Raw genomic sequence first — 19326 nt, 5'->3', positions numbered from 1 at the left:
TAGCAGTGCATCTCACGATTATTGATCCGTCATAATTCCAATTACGTATGGGTGCTTTTAGGAGGAATATAGCTTTCGGCATCGAGCATATTATGGCTAATCTTAAGATGAAGCTTCCTTCGTGAACGAGATTTCGGTGTTGTTGGCCGACGTATAATATCATTATGAGTTACTGACTTCATAACTAATTTAACGATAACTCCGCGGCAAATGTTTACACTCTACATTGCTCACACATATCAATGCTCATATATACCAATCTTAAAAGTGTAATTATGCCGTTAACTCATCATTGTATATTTCATGACATAAAAAATTTTTATTCTATTCGTATTAGTCTTAAAAAAAAACAATTACTTGGTTTTGTTGATTATTCAAATAGATTAAAAATTATTTAGACATTAACGTTTCTCAAATCGCAAATAAATGGAAATTTTATAAAATTTCAATAAACTTAATTAAGAATAAATTAATATTTAGCAGCAAATTAATTAGCATTACGATAAAATTTAATAGCGAATTTATTTGAAATTATTCGTGAGTTTTAAGTGATTTCACATTAGTCTTGTAAAATTAAAAGCAAATCATTTTGCAACAAAAAGCTATTGATAAATTTCATTTTCGTGCCATTTACTTTTAGTATTATTCATGTTTGCAATCATAGTTTATTGATACCTTATTTATAAATAACTAAGAATATTAGGCACTCGTATATCAAAATATTATTCGAAAAATTCCTATACAATCACGAAGTACAAATTACTCCTAAAAAATCCAGATCTCTTTAAATATAGAAAGAACGATAAAAGTGTTACGTCAAGAATTGTGCTGAACAAAAATATGTTAAGTAAACCATCGTGTGGAAATGTTTCCGGTCAATAATTCACATATCGATAAATCCTGAAAAATTCCTCAAGTTTCTACATTCGAATGCAAACAACTCGTTGAAAAATCAGATTGTTCCTTCAATAAATAAGATAAAGCGAAGGGGTTACAGCACCGACATGATCGTCCAGTCGGTAACGTTCGTTTCGTCGTCCCGACGTTGAATGCCGTCAACGACGGCGAAGCCGAAGAAGACCCAGGAATGAGGGGAGGAGAAAGAAGACAGAGACAGAGGTTGGTGGGGATTGGTAGCGTCGAGAGGAGGGCAGTTGTGGCAGCCGGGGGTGGCAAGGGGTTTAAACGGCGGATGACGTCGGTCGGTCGGTCTGGGGGCTGTAGAGGGAGGCAAGAGGGAAATCGCGCCACGCTCGCTGGTGGCGATCAATACTTTGCCACCACGCCTCGCCTTCGCCACCACCTATCTCTCGCGTTGCGTCGCGAGAGAGCAAAACTTGACTATCTCTCTACGTCACGAGGCAGAGGGTGGAATCGTCGGGCCGGAGAACGCCGATCACCTTGGACTTGGATGGGTCCGAGCTTTAACCCCTTCCTGTATCCTTTACGGCAGGAATCGTCCTCGTCAATCGTCCGGGAAAAAATGTAAATGTGAAAAATGTACGATCTGCATTGTATGTTTCGCTTTACTACTGGAGGAAAAAGTTAAAAATAAATGCATGGCGGATATAGTAGTTTTAGCTGAATTATATTTAAAATGAAAAGTGTTTTTTAATAGCGCAAAATTAACTATGTATGTAATTCATCTTTTTAAAACGGGGTGCTTCTTCTTCAAACTTTCATCAACGTGGACGTGAACGAATGTGAATTTAAATCTCTTCCTGCAGCAATTGTACTTTTTAATGAAAAAAAAATGTATAATCAATAATGTCGTAAAAAATGTATTATTTGTGCAACATATCATTTTATTAAAATTAAATTTGTCCAAATAGTGTTATGACAAATTTAATTAATTCATCAAGATAATTTCAAATGCATCAAAAATACAGAGTGCAATATTCAGTATAATTGTGTGTGTATTCTTTTTCTCACTTCTCTGGATTAATCCATTCTTTGCACAATACTTTTCGTTTAAACTACGAAATTATATACGAAACTGACTATATTTTATTATAATAACAGTATCTGCCTTTAATATTTAATAATTATCTAAATGTAAATCGCTGAACTCTGGATACAAAAATATAATCGTTATTCAAAAAAAGTCAAAGTTCTTAAAATCGTCTTAAAATTGCTCTTCGATCATAAAACGATTCGTAAAGATTCTCGCATGACTACTTAAGATAACGGTATCTCTCAAGAAATAGTGAGATATGATCTTGACTTAATGCAAAAGAGGAAACTCGCTAGCGAAATGTTTCTTTGACGAACGAATGCCCGAACACGCGTGACCCCGTTCGATGAGGTCACGATACGGGAAGGAAAACGTGGAAAACACGAGATGGCAGCACGTTGCAACTATGCAAAATTTTTGGCACAATATTTTACGCGTGTATAAAGTTCCATTCAATTCAAAAATAAGAAATACGAAATTATTGATGCAATAAGCGTCGCAAAACGCTACACACAAAATATTATACATAGTTGCAGTATCTCAATTCAAAATTATTATTTGTTTTATTAACTCTTTTAATTCTTAATTAAATATGTTATTGATTCTTAATTTACCTAATTCAATCCAATTTAATAAATAAATTGTTTCTTTGCTCTAACAATCGGGCTTTCCATTTTTACTATTAATTATAATGTTGTTTATTAAGTACAAGGAAACAGTCGAAGGGCAGACAAGTAAAGCGTGAAATACGCGATTAATGTCCTGATCCATGAGAAACATGATGGCGAACAAATCGATAAGCGATCCGTATGAGCGAAAACACGCGTTATCGTGGCGGTAAACACGGTGGGTAAACTACTAACCAGTCCAACTAGTGGTCATTCGACTACAGCTGAATATTCGTTGTTTTGCAGACACAATGTGCACCCGCACTCGTTATCGAATATGATTTTAATAAAATGACGATATTGCATGCGAATCTCCCTCCTCGATGGCGTGTCGATATCGCGATGATAGAAATTTCTCGTGTTTTTAACTGCGGACTGATAACAGTTATCGTATTTTTTCTAATTTGTTTTTCCTAATGCAGATTATTAAAAATCTTGGAATTAAAAATTGTAAGCCTGAAAATGTATAAACTTTTCAAGTGTAATTTAAGGAAATAATTTAATAACACAAATATCTTTAATTTTTCCAAAATTCATTAAGTAAAACAAATTTCATTCTATTTAGCTTTTCTTGCAACATTTAGAACTCAGCGTACGTCCTTGATATCGTGTATCGTCATATATTTTCTCGCTTTTATCTGCTTTCTAATATATGAACCTTCTCCATTAACAAAACCTTACTTTTATATTAAAAATTTTCATCAAATATAATTCCTATTGAGAAATAGAGTTGATGCAATCGCGCAGATGTCAAAGATTGAAGAGTTGAGAAGTTATCATTCTACGAATTTAATTCTAGTTGCGTAAAACGGAGCAATTGTACGCATCGTGTTACAACTGTATCAGAAAGATTAAAATGAAACGGCGTACGATTGTGTACTTAAATTTTTTCTCTATTACCGTTCGCTCGCGATAGTCACGAGCAGTAGATCAATAGCCGTGCTGCACTTGGATACGCGACCGAATAAATTATTCGTTCGTCAAATAAAGTGGAGCCATGTGCCGCCTATAAAATTATTCCGCGATTTCTCTGCGCACAATGTCTATGTAATGTTCAGAAGAACTTTTTCTCCTATAGATCGCGAAATCGATTACGTAAAACGAATATTCCTTTTCGTTTCTATCAAATATTTTGTCGTCGCATACGCCGTATGCATAATTAATTTTCGTGTAGCTGAATGTTTTTTACTACTAAGTGATTATGTCAAAAGTCTCTTGAAATAAATTTTAATTAATCAAAAAATGTAATTTTTTTATCCATCCTATCCATGTATATCTATCTTAATTCACAAAAACATATTTTAATTTTATTAAATAAATAAATATTACATATTTTCCCAATATTAGGCATCCTACAAAATTTTCGATAAGAAGATTGCTATTTGCGATTCATTTATTATACTTTAGCGATTATAAAGTCTTGTGGTATAAATTGAGCAATATATTTCAAATAAAAATATTTCCTACAAATAGGATTAAATATAGCTGAGATGGGCGAATCTTTATGCGTAAAGTATAAGAAGAGAGCTCCAATATAATTACGGCTGGACTGTATATTTCCCATAGCGGACGTGTACGTAATAGAACCGCGAAATAAAACATTGCACGCACGGCTAATGCGAAGAGTATGTAGCGCGCACAGCCGATCTGATTTATCGATGAGCCACCGAGCTGTAACTGTAACTGCAGCTGCAGCGATAATATCGTGTACGACGGATTCGTCGTCCACTATACAATCCGACGTACACGATACATTTCAACATGCGTCGCTTCGACGCGGCGGCGACGCGACGGATTTAGGCGCGTCGATAAATAATGTCGCCAGGTGCGCGAGCACGCCGAAAAGCTCGCTCGCTCGTTCGTTCGCGCGAACGAGCCTTCCACATCGGCGGCCACGGACCGTAAATTAAGGTCAGAGCCAAGAGCGATATAAACAAGACGTGAGAAAGAGACAGAGGAACGGAGAGAGAGAGAGAGAGAGAGAGAGAAAGAGAGAGCGAGAGAGAGAGAGAGAGATACGAATGGATATGCAAATCACGTACATGCTCGGCTGTTTACGTCTGTCGATCTGCTGTCAAAGCAACACGGCGGCGAAATAACGTAGAGAACAGTATGAATGCCCACGCGCGAGCACCGTACTCAGGTGATAGACAAATCTTGCATGCAAGTGGATCATTTTGACGAAAATACCTTTTAATACCTCAATTGCAAATAGTTTTCATAGAAAGCAGTCTCGATTTTGCTTCTTTAATCTAAATTATTATAATATAGCTCAACTAAATAACAGATAACATGGAAAAATAGTTATAAATTTGCGATCAATAAAATTAGTTAAGAGATTAATTTCAAAATATTAAATACTGAAAGTTGAGAATAGCGCCTGATAAATTTTTTCAGTGAAAAAAGGTCGAGTTTGTGATACTCGGCAATGAAAAAACGTATGAATAAAAGTTAGGATATCCTCTATATTGTGCAATAAAAGATAATAATTAGAAATTTTCTAATTTTACTATATTTGCTAGCTAATAGAAATTCAAATAATGACAGAGAAAGCAACAAGAATCAAAAACGCTGTTATGAGAGTAAAAGTATTAGCTATTATCCATTGGTATAAAAAAAAATTTTTATCTTTTGATAATAGCTAATAATTTTTACGCTCTGACAACCGCACTACTCGTTCTTATTGCTTTTTCTGTCAATTTTTTGTCTTTGAAGAATCACAGTTTATATACAGCATTAATGGAAATTTATTAATATAACATTCTAGATCTCGTTAAATGTAATATTTTATAGGATTGATTTAATTGAAATATTTCATAAATTCTACATGAAGTGGACAAAACATGTGCGAGAAAGATAACGTGCAATGCACTCCAATATACATTCCGCGGCAATGTGCTCGCACTTTAAATATGATTACATTGCCGCTTCTGTTTTAACTGTCTGAATTTGGCTGCGTATAAAACCTTAATCCGCGTTTGACTTTTCAATCTGATTCATATTTCTTTCAGAATAATCACAAAGCTTCTGTCACTTCAATATGATTGTAAGTAAAAAAATAGACACAATATTTTAATTAGAGAAAGTAATTGTGATAAATATAATATTTTGAAATTATATAATATCAGTGAAACAAATAAACAGTATTATCATATATTGTGATAATAATCACGACAATAATAACGCGATGATGATACTGATAATAGTAATAGTAATAATAATATTAATGATAATGATTCCCCACCTCGTATTTTAACGTAATGATTGCGAATGACATTCGATATTCGAGAAACCGTCGGCGATGACGAACAAGTGGCCGGACGGGAACGTGTACTGTGGCATATATTACGACGACAAGCTTGCATGCACCTTCAGGCACGTTATTGGGCTTCCCTTTAACCCTATGATCCCTGTGCAACCCCGCGTAAATCAAAAACTCCTCGAGAACTGTCTACTTCGAGAGTTTAATCGTTATTTGCCGGAGTCACTTGCTCCATGCAGCAAAGTTTCTTCGAAGTAGAATGTTCTCGAAAATATCTATTTCCTTTGAGAAAAAAAGAGAGAGAAAGAGAGCCTTTGCGAGAATGTACGCGATAAAAAATACGCATGGTACGATATCGCGCGAGTAGAAATACCGGGAGTGTGTAAAAATCGCGCAGGCGAAAACAGAAACGACGAGCCGGCGACGAGAGAGAGACGACGCTCCCTCGCGGTGCTGTCGCCTGGCCGAATTGCAAGTTAACCTGTCATTCGATGGCAGATCGATTTTACGGCGCGCGAAGGGGGCGCAGGCCACTGTTCGCCGCACGACTATAAGACATTATGTAATTTCTGGCACTCACCTGATTTCGGAGCTGGTGCGGACTCGTGCGCGTAACTGGTGCGGCTCGGCGCGGGTGTCTTGTCCGTTCGGCAATAGCGGAGCAGAGACGGTGATTACACGGAGAGAGGGAGGATGTGCGGGAGAAGCGGCGAGGTCACACACCGTGGCAGCCACCGATGCGATTCGGCGGCGACTGCACACTCCGGATTTCGCGAGTGAACGGCGAACGCGAAGCGAGAGAAAAAGAGAGAGAAGGAGAAGAACATCAAACTTTATCACGAGTGCAGCATGATGTCCGGCGGGGCTGCAGACTGCGTACGACAATGATAGGAGAGAGAGACGACGGGTATACTCGCGCGGCACCACCGACACTCGATGACGTCATACCACCGGCGGCAACATGGAGTCCGCTGACTTACGCGCGACAACGCGATACGAACATCACGACGCGATCGCGATGACTACGACGGCACCCGCCGTGCTTCGAACCGCTCGCTACTAGTCACAGCAGTGTTGTGTGCCGCTTAACCTCAAAACGTTAGCGCCCGTAGTCAAGTGAGAGATCACAGCCAGCCGCAGTAGCGGACGCGCCCCGAGCGCAGCGGCGGCGAGACACAAACCCGAACTGAGACGAAGTCCCGGTCGAACCGCGCCGAGCCGGCCCGAGTCTCCGTTCGTTGAGCATTTTCATTAGTCGAATGCTCACCCCACTATCGGCCTGCGTACGTTCTGCCACTCTTGCCGTAACGAAAAGTCATTCCGGCAGCGTGAACGACACGTTACGGATGTAGTTTTCGTGCTTGTTTAGCTGTGCAATGTTTTCTAACCTCTTTGCGCTCGTATGCGATTCGCCGATCGAAAGACTCGTTCGATCTTTTTTGTCTACGAAGCGTTTATCTCGGTGACGCAAACGGTAAGTGTGAACGCGTGACACGAAGTCACGTAACAGTTTTGCACGATCACTAGTCTGCATCTAATTTCATTCAATTCGCTCTAGGGATTATTCGTATTTTCGGTTTTTTGACTTATTCCATCAGTTTCGATGACGCAGCGAAAAAGGCATCGAGGCAGTTTACGTAGTAATTATCATCCAATTATAATTGCACATGTAATTGAATGATAAGCACATGTTAGACAGCACATTTTATAAATGATAAAGTTTCTCTGACGTACTTTGAGCTCTAATAGAGTTATTCATATGTATAGCGTATTTCAAGGTTACTATACAACTCTTTAGCTATTTTTGGTGACTTTTCAATTGATTTTTAAATTATATATCATTACACCAAAAAATTTATTTTCAGAATTCTTTGCGAATAAATGAAAATGACTCCATCACTTTACGTCTCCCGAATAAATCAGATCGATGCCGCTCAGTTGGATGCGGAGATCTATAAGGTGCTGAAGAATCAAACCAAAGAAATCGCCAATTATGGCGCACCTGGCAAAATCGACAAGTGGCAAGCAGAAATAGACGCTCTCCTGAAATGTTTCATCTGGAAGTTCTCGTTGCAACAAGGATCTTCCACGTTCGGCCAGCGACTGCTCAATCTGCATTACGCTAACATCAATCAGAAGAGAGCTATACTCTTCTTGATTCTGAACGTTCTACCTCAATATTTAAAGGACAAATTGGCCAAAGAAAATTTATCAGATCACGGGATAGTCGTCCAGAAACTAAAATTGTTCGTCGATTGGGCATCAAATGCGATCAATCTCCTGGAGCTCGTCAATCTGCTGCTATTTCTTCATCGAGGTATACAGTCGCGCGTAATAGAGCTTCTGCTAGGCTTATCCACTCAGTCAGTAACGACACATCGACCCCGAACTATCGGTTACTCGTACATGACGAGAGAATTGTTGTGGCACGGTCTAATGGAGCTTTTTACCATCGGCATACCCATGGTGAACTTCCACTACCTGAAACATATGATAATGAGACTGTGGAGGCGAAATGAGGCAGTAGTGAGGTCATTTCCAATAATGAACGCTGCGACGAAATGCGCCTACTGCGAGGAGACTCCGATACTGCCGTCGCACGCCAGTTGCGAACACGTTTTCTGCTACTATTGTCTGCAAGCACATTTTACCGCGATGAGCATGTTCCTGTGCCCCAGCTGCCACGCGGAGCTCCACGCCGAAGATATGAAGAGATACACAGTCGCGAGTGCATCTCCGAGTGACGACGAAGAGTCGGACGATAGTTTCGAAAGAGTGGACATTGGATAATGAACGTATGTACAATTTTAATTTTATTAATAACAAAAGTGAATCGTGACTGAGTGAAATAATGATGGTGAATGGGACATAGTGCTTGAACTCTAAATATTTAAACTATAATTTTGCTAAAAACAATTTATAAATTAAATAAAATTAAATAAAATTATTATTATGGTGATTAAAGAAATTAAACTAAATTCTGCAAGAGAAGATTGGCAGCGATAACTATAAAGTGACGAACGCAGTAAAAATGAAAAATAATATTGACATTCGCAAAATACAGCGAATAAACACATTTTTATCATCAGAGAGTTAAATTCTCTTCTCTCTGAAAGAAAAATAAAACATTAAATTGATTTGACGAAAATATCAGTATAAAGATGTGTCCGTGCACAATATTACCTTTTTTATTAAAAATAGCAATATACAAAATCTTCTTTATTCTTCATTTCAATACAACGAATCCCGATTTAGGGCAACTTCGACATTCTTTTAGCTTTTTTCCTTTTTTTCAGAAACAAACAATAATAATAATATAATAGATCAATATATACTCTCTTGGCTCTTATCAAAATTAGATTAGATTATCATATAAAAATATTATGCTGCGCTGTATATTATAAAACGCTTCATCTGCCACCACGCAGGTTGACGAATCGATCATTTACATGCGACAATGACACATTCATCGGCTAATTTATCGTTTACTTGATGCACCTGCGTTCGATGGGCGGGTACGTCCCCGGATTTATTGCACGAAACATATATAAGCACTATAGCACAGAGAAACACGCAAAACATATACACATAAATTTAACACTTTCCATCCGCCTCTCCTGCGTTACAAATTTCACTCAAGTTTAAACTCTTATCATTTTTCTTTGGAATGTACGATTTATATTACAATTGTATAGCACGCGCTCTCTTTACCAGTTTGCAGAAAATTTCTTTCCAAGGATTCCTATATTTTTTTTGAGGTATCATCGTTTACATTTGCACGCCTTTATTTTACTTTAATACTAATCTTACATTGCAACAAAAAACATAGAAAAGTTCACCCGAAAAATAATAAGATGTAGGAAACACATGTATAAATTACGCATTCTTGTGTTTTTTTTACTTTTTATCGCGTTTTTTTCGTTATTTAACTTTCTCCTTAAAATAAATTCAAATTTAAAGTTTTGAATTTAGAGATTACCGCTATTAATTTGTACATATTTTTTCGGGCAAACTCTTTTTTTTTATATTTTTTGCGTTCTTTATTAACACTTTAGTGATAACATTAAATTACCCTTAAAGTATTCTTTCTGTATCGAGGAGTTTGCGATTTCGCATCGGTTCTGCTTAGGCGGAAGACAACAAAATTTCCGATGTTCGTAAAAGAGAGAACATGATAGTGCGAGGCATTCGATATGTAGAAATAGCGCACAGCGCATCATAACTATTGAATTAAGACAATGCTGCGTCTTGAAAAAGAAGCATTCATATATTTCTCGAATCGATTGTGTTTCACAATTTTCCGATCTTCTCATTCAAACATATTGATAAAATAAGTATACCATGAGTATATTTAAAGGATTTAATGTAACGATTTAGCTCCTCTTTCTAAAGATTTGAGAAAATTAATCTTAAAAATACTACAATTGAAATTATAATTAATTGAAACTTAAATTACATATTATATCTCCAATAAATTATGGATTAAATGATTTAATTCCAATAATTTTAAACAAATTGGAATTAAATTTAATTTAATCTAAATTTTGAGATTTAATTGCTTCTCGAGTTCTAAAAAGTAAGTTAGTTCATGGAATTTTTTAATTGAAGCATATACTTTTGAATAATATAAACAATAATAAATCTACCATTAAAATGAAGAAATGAAATTATGGCGCAACGAATAACTTTGTAGACTTGAAATGTTCTAAAATTTTTAGCAATACTATTGTTATTTTATGAGATTGCATATATTTTGATATATTTTTCATAGAAATTTTGAAACTAGAAAAATGAAAATTATTAGAGACATTGAGAACTAAAATAGATTATGTCCATATTTTGTTCTTTTCAAATATTAAATCATATCTGAAGAGAATTTTGCAAATTATGAGCTTAATCTATTCTGAACAATTTGTATAAACTGGTGTGCAAAGCTTGATGAGTTTGGTAGAAAAGAGTGAGTCCATCGTTTAATATAATGAGACAATATTAATTTGCAATATTTTTTCCGCCCCATTTTCGATGCAAAGATAGTGAAAAAATATACTCACGATACTATACATTTGATACGTACAATTTGAAAGAGAATTCAACGCATTGTGTAGATCGTAAAATCATACGCATTAATATTATGATTTTAATATATTAATTTTATCTTTTTTTGAGACAGAGAGAGAGAGAGAGAGAGAAAGAGAAGTTTGTCATGTTATGTGTTCAGAAAGTTTTAAGTGTGCAGACTAGAAAAATAACAGTGAAAAAACTGTGATTTTACAGTTTGAAGACGTTGGGCGTGTCTTCTCTCTTTCCAATCGATTCTCGTTAATTAAGACGCGCCGGAGCGCTAGAAGCTTCTATTTGTCGTTCTTTATCTCGCATACGCGTTCTCTCCTTATTTTAACACTAATTTTCGCGGCTATTTATATATTTATATATTATTCATATACGCTAAATCTTGCTTGTGATCAGTACGTATTTACGTAGGAACATTGACAGCTTTCTTTCAAGACTAAGATACATTCTATGCAAAGAAATCGTCGATTGCTTGCAGGCAAAGGGATGTTCTCGCCATGCGCAGGGTATTTCACATCGAATTCCGAGATCGCGATATTTTTGGAAATTGCAAAGGCAGACAAATATCAGGAAAAAAGACTAAAATTTAGAAAGATATAATTAAGAGAAAATAATTTATAATTATTATTTTATTATAAATTAATAATGGTTCTAATTATAAATTATTATTTTCAAAATATATTTTACAAAAATATAATTTTCTCGATATTAAAAAATGTCTTATATTTTCTGCCTCTGCAATATTATGTTTAAAATAAATCTACAATTTAATGTTTAACATTGAGATTGCTTTTCTCAAGCTCTTGGAATTTGAAATGCCCTGTTTGAGACGGAGTACCGGCGATTTTTAAACGAGTGTTTTTCAAACTCGAGAATGCTTGCGCTGCTTCGTTGCTTCACGATTATGCCTATGCATATACATTTTTATCCGCAGCGATAGTGGATATATTACACAAGATTCTTGTTCGCTCGCGTATTTTTCAGTTACAGAGTGTCATCTTTCTCAGTACTCGACGAGATATCCTTTTACCGTTAAGGATTCCCCTTTTAGAAATACAACGATCGGTATTACAACAAATCGCTACCACACAAAAATATCCTCTTGCCTCTTGCGAAAACGCACCTAAGACGGCAAATGCAGATGCAATTAAATGAAGGTGATATGTAGCATTGAGATGAGATAAAAATTGAAAGAACATTATTATAGATGACTCTTTCTATGTATTTTTGTTCTGCAATTTAAAATTGAATTAAGTTAGCAGTGAGATCTAATAGAATTAAATTTATTAAAAGTTATGCCGCGTCATTGATATAGCAAATACAGTTATTAATTATATTAGTCCTAAAGTTATAGTATGAATAACTATGTATAGCAGAGATATGACAGTTTAAAATTTGAAATTTAGAATTTTTTAATTTTTATATATGTTATTATATTCTGTACCATTTTATCCATGCAAAATTAATTTATTCAATTTCTGAGAATGCAGCATACCATCTTCATTCACATCTCCTTACAATTCTTTTTCTACGATCAGATTGAAGGATTTTGGAAGCTTTCTGTCTTACACCATCATCTTTATTACCATTGAACGAAAAAAAAAGAAAAAAAAACGAGTAACTGACAATAGAACCGAACAGTCCAATATTATATCACGTATTTGGAAAATATTCTTTTTCTCATTAATTTACTTTTAATGTCCCAATCTAGCTCGCGAGCGCACAAATAATTTACGCGCTTAAAAAGATTTCGCAAAAGACTTAGTCAAGAACTCTTCGCAGTAAAATCGTTCGTTAGGCATGTTCGATTGGCTCGATCGCGCGATTGTGCTTTTCTCATTTCGACTTTCACGTAGGATTACCTGACGATAAATATGTTCACACGAGATTGGCGATCGTGGATCAATGGTCGCGCGATTCGAAGATTTCACGAAAGAACCGATTTTACATTCTCTACAAAATAAGTGACAATAGTATTTTTTTCGATTTTAAATACCGGTTCGATGTGGATAACGCGTTATATTAATTTTTAAATAATAATGTGCGCGTGAATCAAGAACTCATTTACCTAACGCTTTCATTCCTTTGTTCCAAAAAAAAAAAAATAACAAATAATGCTTAAAATTTGTAATAAATTATACCGAGAATGAGATATATCTTATGTCTATAAAACGATCGTTTTGCGAAATCGACTGCGGCCAGTAAAGCTCTCTGCATGCGAGGATAATCGAAAGAATCTAAACTTGGCACAATTTGTGGATATCGTTTTCAAGTTCTTAAATTCTATATAAATCATACTTGCATACCTCGTCCGAATTACCATCATAATTATCTTTTTATGTCATAAATATCGTAGAAAAATTAATTAGTTGCTAAAAAAAGCAAGCTTCATGAAATGCAAAGATTAATTTTGCATTTCTGCATATCGCATAAATTTGTAAATTTTATGTTCTTCTAGTTTTTGTGTTTTAATCCTTATATATCAGATAATGGTTATATAATTATTCAGTTTTTATATTTTTCGCATTTTTATAATATAGTTTTAAGATCAATTTTTCTTGACTCTGCCAAGTTTAGGATTGATGATCCTTTTTTCAATGTGATAGTAAAGGCGATCCTAATTAACGCGACGATTTATCGCGAATTATATCTTCGTTATCGTTATTCGATTCGATCAGCTGTTCGGAAAATATCGCTCGCAATACGTGGAGAGTGACTCACGAAATACTTGCGCTATAGAATCCGTTTTACACCGTTCTATTTTCAACGCATGCTTTACACGAAAAGTTCTTGCGGTCTATTGTTTGACGTGCGTCCAGCGTCTTTCGCGAAATAATTAATAAATATTTGGTAACTTATACTTACTTTGTAAAACTCGAAATCGCAATCGCGTGCGAAATCTGTCCGTCCAAACTGCATTTGGTTATTGCACACATATCAAATCACCGATTCGCATTGGTCGTTTTTTTCTTAGAATTTCAATTACAACGGCCGACTCACGGTTGGATTCGAGCTTAGTCTGAATTAAATATACGTGAATTTTTGCTAGGACGAAAGGCCGCTGAACACACGGGACATCCCTCGCCCATCGCATTTCATTCTAAATTTCTAAAGTAACTGACAATTCTTAAATTTTTCAATTTTTCCTCGAAACATTTTTGCCTAACATTTCATGCACACACATGCATACACACACGCGCGCACAGACACACATACGTACACACATCCATGCATTCACTTACACATACTGATCATCCGGTCATCGAATTATCACACGATATAACAAGTGGCACGCGCGCGTCGACGTTTCGCAAACAATTTAAGCGTAATTTTACACAATGCTTTTTTTACTAGCAACTAGCACGTTTGTTTGAAAGCGTTAATTGGGTCACAAAATTCATAGGATCCAAGATCCAATGGAAGAAACGATAGCGACGCGGATGCAACAACACAGAATAACGAACAAAAACAAGTGTACAACCAGCAGAGAAATAATAACGATTAATCCTAAATCCTAAGGCACCTTCCGGGCGAGCGCCGAGAATAGCGAAAAAAAAATTGAAGAAAAAAAAAGATACAGCCAATTCCCGGCCACAAAAATAACTTTCTCCGTTGATTCTTCTCTCGATATATATATATATCCGAATTTCAAATCATCAACCTGGAAACTGCTTGGCTGTCCATCTCGCGTTAGTACACACGCGATGGATAACGAAGTAGTCTCCTTCGTTTTAGCAAATTTCGCGAATCGTTCATTCCACCCAAACACCATACATAACGGCCAATAATTTCCGCAGTTGCACGCACAATCGGCATTATTAAGTACGTATTACTCTTCGTAATTGTGGCTGATACACGACACCTCGGATCCGCGCCGAGAACGCTGGTACGCTGTCGCCTTCGGAACGAAAATAAACATGCACGCGATCGTTCTTCTCTTACCATTTGGTGTCCAAGTTGCATCCAAGCGACGACGACGACGCCGACGGCAAGGATGACTTCCGTTCGGCGCCGGGCGCCGCGCTTCCGGAAAATGGACTAGTTCGTTTGTTCATTTCTGAAAGAGAGAGAGAAATGAAAAATTAGTATCAGGAAAAGGAATACAACTAGATTTCGGTTATAAAAATAATTTTGCTCGTTCGTTCTCAATACATTTCCAATTGTCCAAACGCCTAGAGCGGAAGAGCGGAAAGGAAGTAAAGCAAAGAAAATATTTCACTTAACATGTAGAGTCCACGTACCGGATATTAATAGCATTATCTTGCGCCTTGCGCCCCAAGCAGTAATTCCGATTTCGCAGAGATCTTTCTCGGTCAGAGAAGGAAACGTGGCCATGTCCACTTCGTGAGACGTAAACAAGCCTGGCGAGCGAAAAGCAAAGAAGCGATATTGTCTCTCAAGCCGAAGTAGTGAAGAACAAATAAAAAAAGGGAGTAAAGAAGAAGAAAAAAAACACAGTAAAAGCAAAGCAATGGCGTCAGATAGACAATGCGCGATTGTTACGAAAATTTCAACTCACGTATATACTTGTCCAAGCCGATGCTGGTTAGCATGCTGGCCAGATCGTTGTAACGATGGGACGACGTGATCTTATTCAAATGGGAAGTCGGCGTATGATCCATGTAATTCGAAGCCATCCCGATCTGTCCAACGCGGTCCTTGCTCGAGATAATACTACTGAAGTCCATCTCGGTACTGAAACCGACTGGCGTGGTCGGTTCTTTCCACAAATCTGAGGGATGTGACGTCAGCTCCTGCATCCGATTAAAAAAAAATTCTTATCTCAGTGCCCTCAATCACAGCCGTTTTGTTAAACATATTTTAGAAATCGACTTTTTTTGCCGAAAGATTCTTGTCTGGCTATCTTCAGGGAAATAACTCAATCGATTTAAAGAGTATTTTAAATATTACGTGTTCTTCTTAGATCGTGAATATTATTTTTTGATATCGCTAGAAATGTCACATAGATTCTGATAAATCTAATAATTTTTTTATGTATCGAGAAATTCTGTGTAACCACCTTGTTTAATTCGCTCGAAGTTATGGGTGGAATGCTCTGGCTAAGCCCATAACCAGACCAAGCAGATGTCGGCACGCGGAAATCGCTGCCGCTCGGCTTATTCTGCATCGCCTTCGTGGCTAGTAGCTTCTTCTGCTCGTAGTCGAAGGGCGTGAGATTCTGCTGCGCAGCCATCTCTAGTGATTTCTTCTCGCAACCAGGTGCACGTCGATCGGTGACTGGTAAATCAGACAACATGCTGGATAAATCCGCTAGAAGAATAATAAGCGTTTATTATGATTTCCGCAATTTGTTAATAGATTGTTGATTTAAAACATTCGACTTACTTAAGTTAGAGCTAGTATCTGTAGGATTGACTGGTGAAATGTTACGAGGACTGATGGCAGGACTAGATAGAGAGCTGGAAACGCTGCTTAGCGAAGAATAAGCTGTAAAGAAATTCATAAATTCTGTTAGAAATTGATTCAACTTGGATGTATAAATATTTGTGGAAATTTAAGCGGAAATTAAACTATATCAGAATGAATACTAATACTTTGACCGTCACGGCAATACCATATAATCATTTTTACTTGAAATTATACTTTTACTTTTGTGTCTTCTAATTCAGTTTCGTATAGAATACAATTTCAAATTCGAGTAAGTATTGAAGAAACATTTTTGTATTACAATTTTAGATCCAATAATACTACACATGCACTTTTTGTTTTTTTTTTTACTTGGAAAAGTATTTGAACTTTTGTATCACTGTCTTTCGAAAAAAACTATTGACGTAATTGTCGTGTGTGATTTCCACTCTTCATTTTAAATTACGCAAGTCAATCATATCGTCACAAAAGATTTGTTAAAAAAAATGTAAACATTTACACACGTGATGGTGAAAGAGTTAAATTCGTAAGAAAAATTGAAATTTGTGAATATATGATAAACCGATGGAAGATCACCTACCACTGCTACCCTCTTTGCTGTCCGTCAACGAGTTGGCGCTCAAACCATGAATACCAGAAAAGCTGGTCGACACACCGTTAGAGTGAAACGGTCCAAGACCAGGTGGCATCACATGGTTTGATAATCCATGGGGGCCGTGAGAGGATCCCATCACGTTGTTGTGCAGCATGTGCTGCGTCGTCAGCAGGTGGTTCAGGTGAGGGTAAGGGTACGCGCACATGGACGGAATATAATGAGTGAGGTGGCTCCACGGCGATGATAGTCCCATGGAATTCGGTGAGTGCGGAAGCGGCGACACGCAGTAGGGTGGAGTCTGCGTGTTTACGTTCAACATGCTTGAAAAGTTATCCGCCATACTGCTGATCAGATTATTATTGGTACCTAATTACAAAAAAAAAAAGGAAAATATTTATTTTTATCGAATTATGAAAATTAGAGAAAAACGCAATGAATTACAAATAGACGAATTTACTGAAAACTAAAGAAGATTCATTGAAAGAAAGTGACTAAACAATTTATGGAAAATTGTAGAAAAATTGAAAAAGAACCTACGTAGAGCATTTAAACTCTTTATCTAGTGGCGTAAGATTTCTTCATACTACAATCAGTTTCAAGAAACAATACTCACTGACGTCATTGTTATTATTGGAATTAGCTTGAAAGATACTGCCGGCATTTGGAATGTGATAAGTGGCCGGTATCTCTGCGTGAACCCTAGGCTCATCTAGCCCCAATAGCTGCTTCCGTGCCTCGTAGATATTACCAGCGTTTCTCTCAATTCCCTTTATAATCACAGAGAGCGTGCTTTGTTTCGGTTTATGCCGAATATTAATAAACACGTCCAGGGACGTCTGGAGCTGAGAGATTTTTTCGGTATCCACGGAAGCGGACATGGAGTCCTCCGGTAAATCGAACATGAGTACCAATGGCAATGAGCCCTGCAAACGCGTAATAATAGTTATTCTTTTATTTCCTTTATTTTGCAATATTTTAAATTTCGATTAATACACACACACATACACACGCACACACCGAGCATTGAAAATTACAATATACGATATCATAGAAATTATAAACTAGAAAAATAATATTATATAAAATTTTATCTTGAAGTAGATTGACTCTAAATTTTTTAGAAAATGTTTAAATAGGAGAAAACTTGTCATCTTAGTATGTACACATCTCTAGACGCGGAAAGAAAACAGCTAGGAAACTTGGAATTAATTATAGAGATTCGGATACGCATTGTCTTACCACTAATTGTTGTCGTGCCAAGTAAACATTGTGTATGGCGCCAGTAATAGTGACGTTGCTTTTTTTGAGGCTGGGTATATTCGGATCACCAGCGTCGGGAAACATAATCTGTGTGGCAGTACGCGTCATAATCATTTTCAGATTGCTACTCTGTTTCCCTAGTACGATGCTATGGTGTTGAGGTGAAATCTCCATCGACATTTGTACTTGGATTTGACTCTAGAAAAACAAATGTTCGTGCTATTAGCTTTTAGATAAAAAATTGATTTTCCGAAAAAGCATTGAAAAAAGATGACGTAACATGACGTAAATTCTAGACATTTTTATTAAATCAGAAAGTATTAAAGAAAATTAAGCGCAAAATAATAGTCTAACGTCAAATGCGCTTACAAGATTTAGTAGAGAATTAAAGAAATTTTAATTTCCTTTTTTCAATTTAATTTTAAGCTATTTTTTTTCAAATTCTTAAAAAGAACAGCTCGGATTTTTGATAATTACTATTACTCACAGCTAAGTTTTTGCACATATAACGGATCAGCAGAACCGTCGCTTCCTTGACTTGAGAAACCTCCCACTCGCATCCCTTGACGACCACCAAGGTGGCGTGTAGCTTCGGTCTCGTGCGAAACATCACTTGTACGTTGTACTTCTCCTGTATCTTTACGACGTACGGCGAAGTACAATCTGGCGTGCTTTGCGACGCGCCCATTATAGGCAGTTCGAACGAAAAGATCAGAGGCGTCAGATTCTAAAATAGGAAGACGCAATTATGAGTCGGTGCTTTATTATGTCACGAACGCTCCTTCTAAGATAGGTATATGCATCGAGCGAGTGCAAATTTTTGCTACTAAAACATTTGTTTCATGCAAACAAAACATTTGTCAACATTCGCTATTCGTTCGTTGTTCGTTTCTAACCCATCTTTTATATAGGATCTGCTAAAAATCATACCTTTTTTACCCTCGATCAGAAATTTTTATTACATAACACATAATATTTTATGTAACATTAAAATTTGGTAGCTTAAAATCAAAATTCTTAATTGAAGTAAAGTAGCGTGCACTTAATTGAGAAATAAGATCTTTCCTCGCATTTCAATTTGATTTACGCGATGTATATTAAAATTTTAATTTTGATTAGAATATAAATA

The 19326-nt window shown here is 36.5% G+C and overlaps 3 protein-coding genes across 9 annotated transcripts in view; 1 reads left to right on the top strand and 2 right to left on the bottom strand.

The window, feature by feature from the left end:
* Positions 1 to 6560, bottom strand: part of bsk (mitogen-activated protein kinase dJNK) — a 140736-nt gene extending 134176 nt beyond the window's left edge. For 2 of the 3 annotated variants that reach the window (XM_067359119.1, XM_067359123.1), the window contains exon 1: positions 6465 to 6560. The gene's annotated coding sequence lies outside the window, so the exon portion shown is untranslated. The remainder of the gene's footprint in view (positions 1 to 6464) is intronic. The other variant, XM_067359125.1, reaches the window with a different exon arrangement.
* Positions 6552 to 9032, top strand: Pex2 (peroxin 2). The gene is made up of 2 exons (XM_012363555.2): positions 6552 to 7358; positions 7750 to 9032. The coding sequence occupies exon 2, from the start codon at positions 7766 to 7768 to the stop codon at positions 8672 to 8674; it is 909 nt and encodes a 302-aa protein (XP_012218978.1). The 5' UTR covers positions 6552 to 7358; positions 7750 to 7765; the 3' UTR covers positions 8675 to 9032.
* An 18-nt stretch (positions 9033 to 9050) lies between these two features.
* The window catches only part of BicC (protein bicaudal C), a 33727-nt gene continuing 23451 nt past the window's right edge, over positions 9051 to 19326 (bottom strand). For 4 of the 5 annotated variants that reach the window (XM_067359093.1, XM_067359094.1, XM_067359096.1 and 1 more), the window contains 9 exons: positions 18685 to 18924; positions 18177 to 18395; positions 17551 to 17860; positions 16923 to 17303; positions 16301 to 16402; positions 15975 to 16225; positions 15474 to 15708; positions 15196 to 15315; positions 9051 to 15011 (listed from right to left, as the gene is read on the bottom strand). In XM_067359093.1, coding sequence (XP_067215194.1) covers positions 14893 to 15011; positions 15196 to 15315; positions 15474 to 15708; positions 15975 to 16225; positions 16301 to 16402; positions 16923 to 17303; positions 17551 to 17860; positions 18177 to 18395; positions 18685 to 18924 — 1977 coding nt within the window. In that variant the 3' untranslated portion in view covers positions 9051 to 14892. The remainder of the gene's footprint in view (positions 15012 to 15195; positions 15316 to 15473; positions 15709 to 15974; positions 16226 to 16300; positions 16403 to 16922; positions 17304 to 17550; positions 17861 to 18176; positions 18396 to 18684; positions 18925 to 19326) is intronic. The other variant, XM_067359095.1, reaches the window with a different exon arrangement.

Source organism: Linepithema humile, chromosome 7 (genome assembly GCF_040581485.1).
Source record: "Linepithema humile isolate Giens D197 chromosome 7, Lhum_UNIL_v1.0, whole genome shotgun sequence".
Lineage (NCBI taxonomy): Eukaryota > Metazoa > Arthropoda > Insecta > Hymenoptera > Formicidae > Linepithema > Linepithema humile.
The sequence above is the reverse complement of the archived record's forward strand: the minus strand, read 5'-3'. Positions and strand labels throughout refer to the sequence as shown.

What these genes read in the sequence shown, in the direction of transcription:
- Pex2 (XM_012363555.2), top strand. Translation starts at nt 7,766, where the DNA reads ATGAAAATGACTCCATCACTTTACGTCTCCCGAATAAATCAGATCGAT.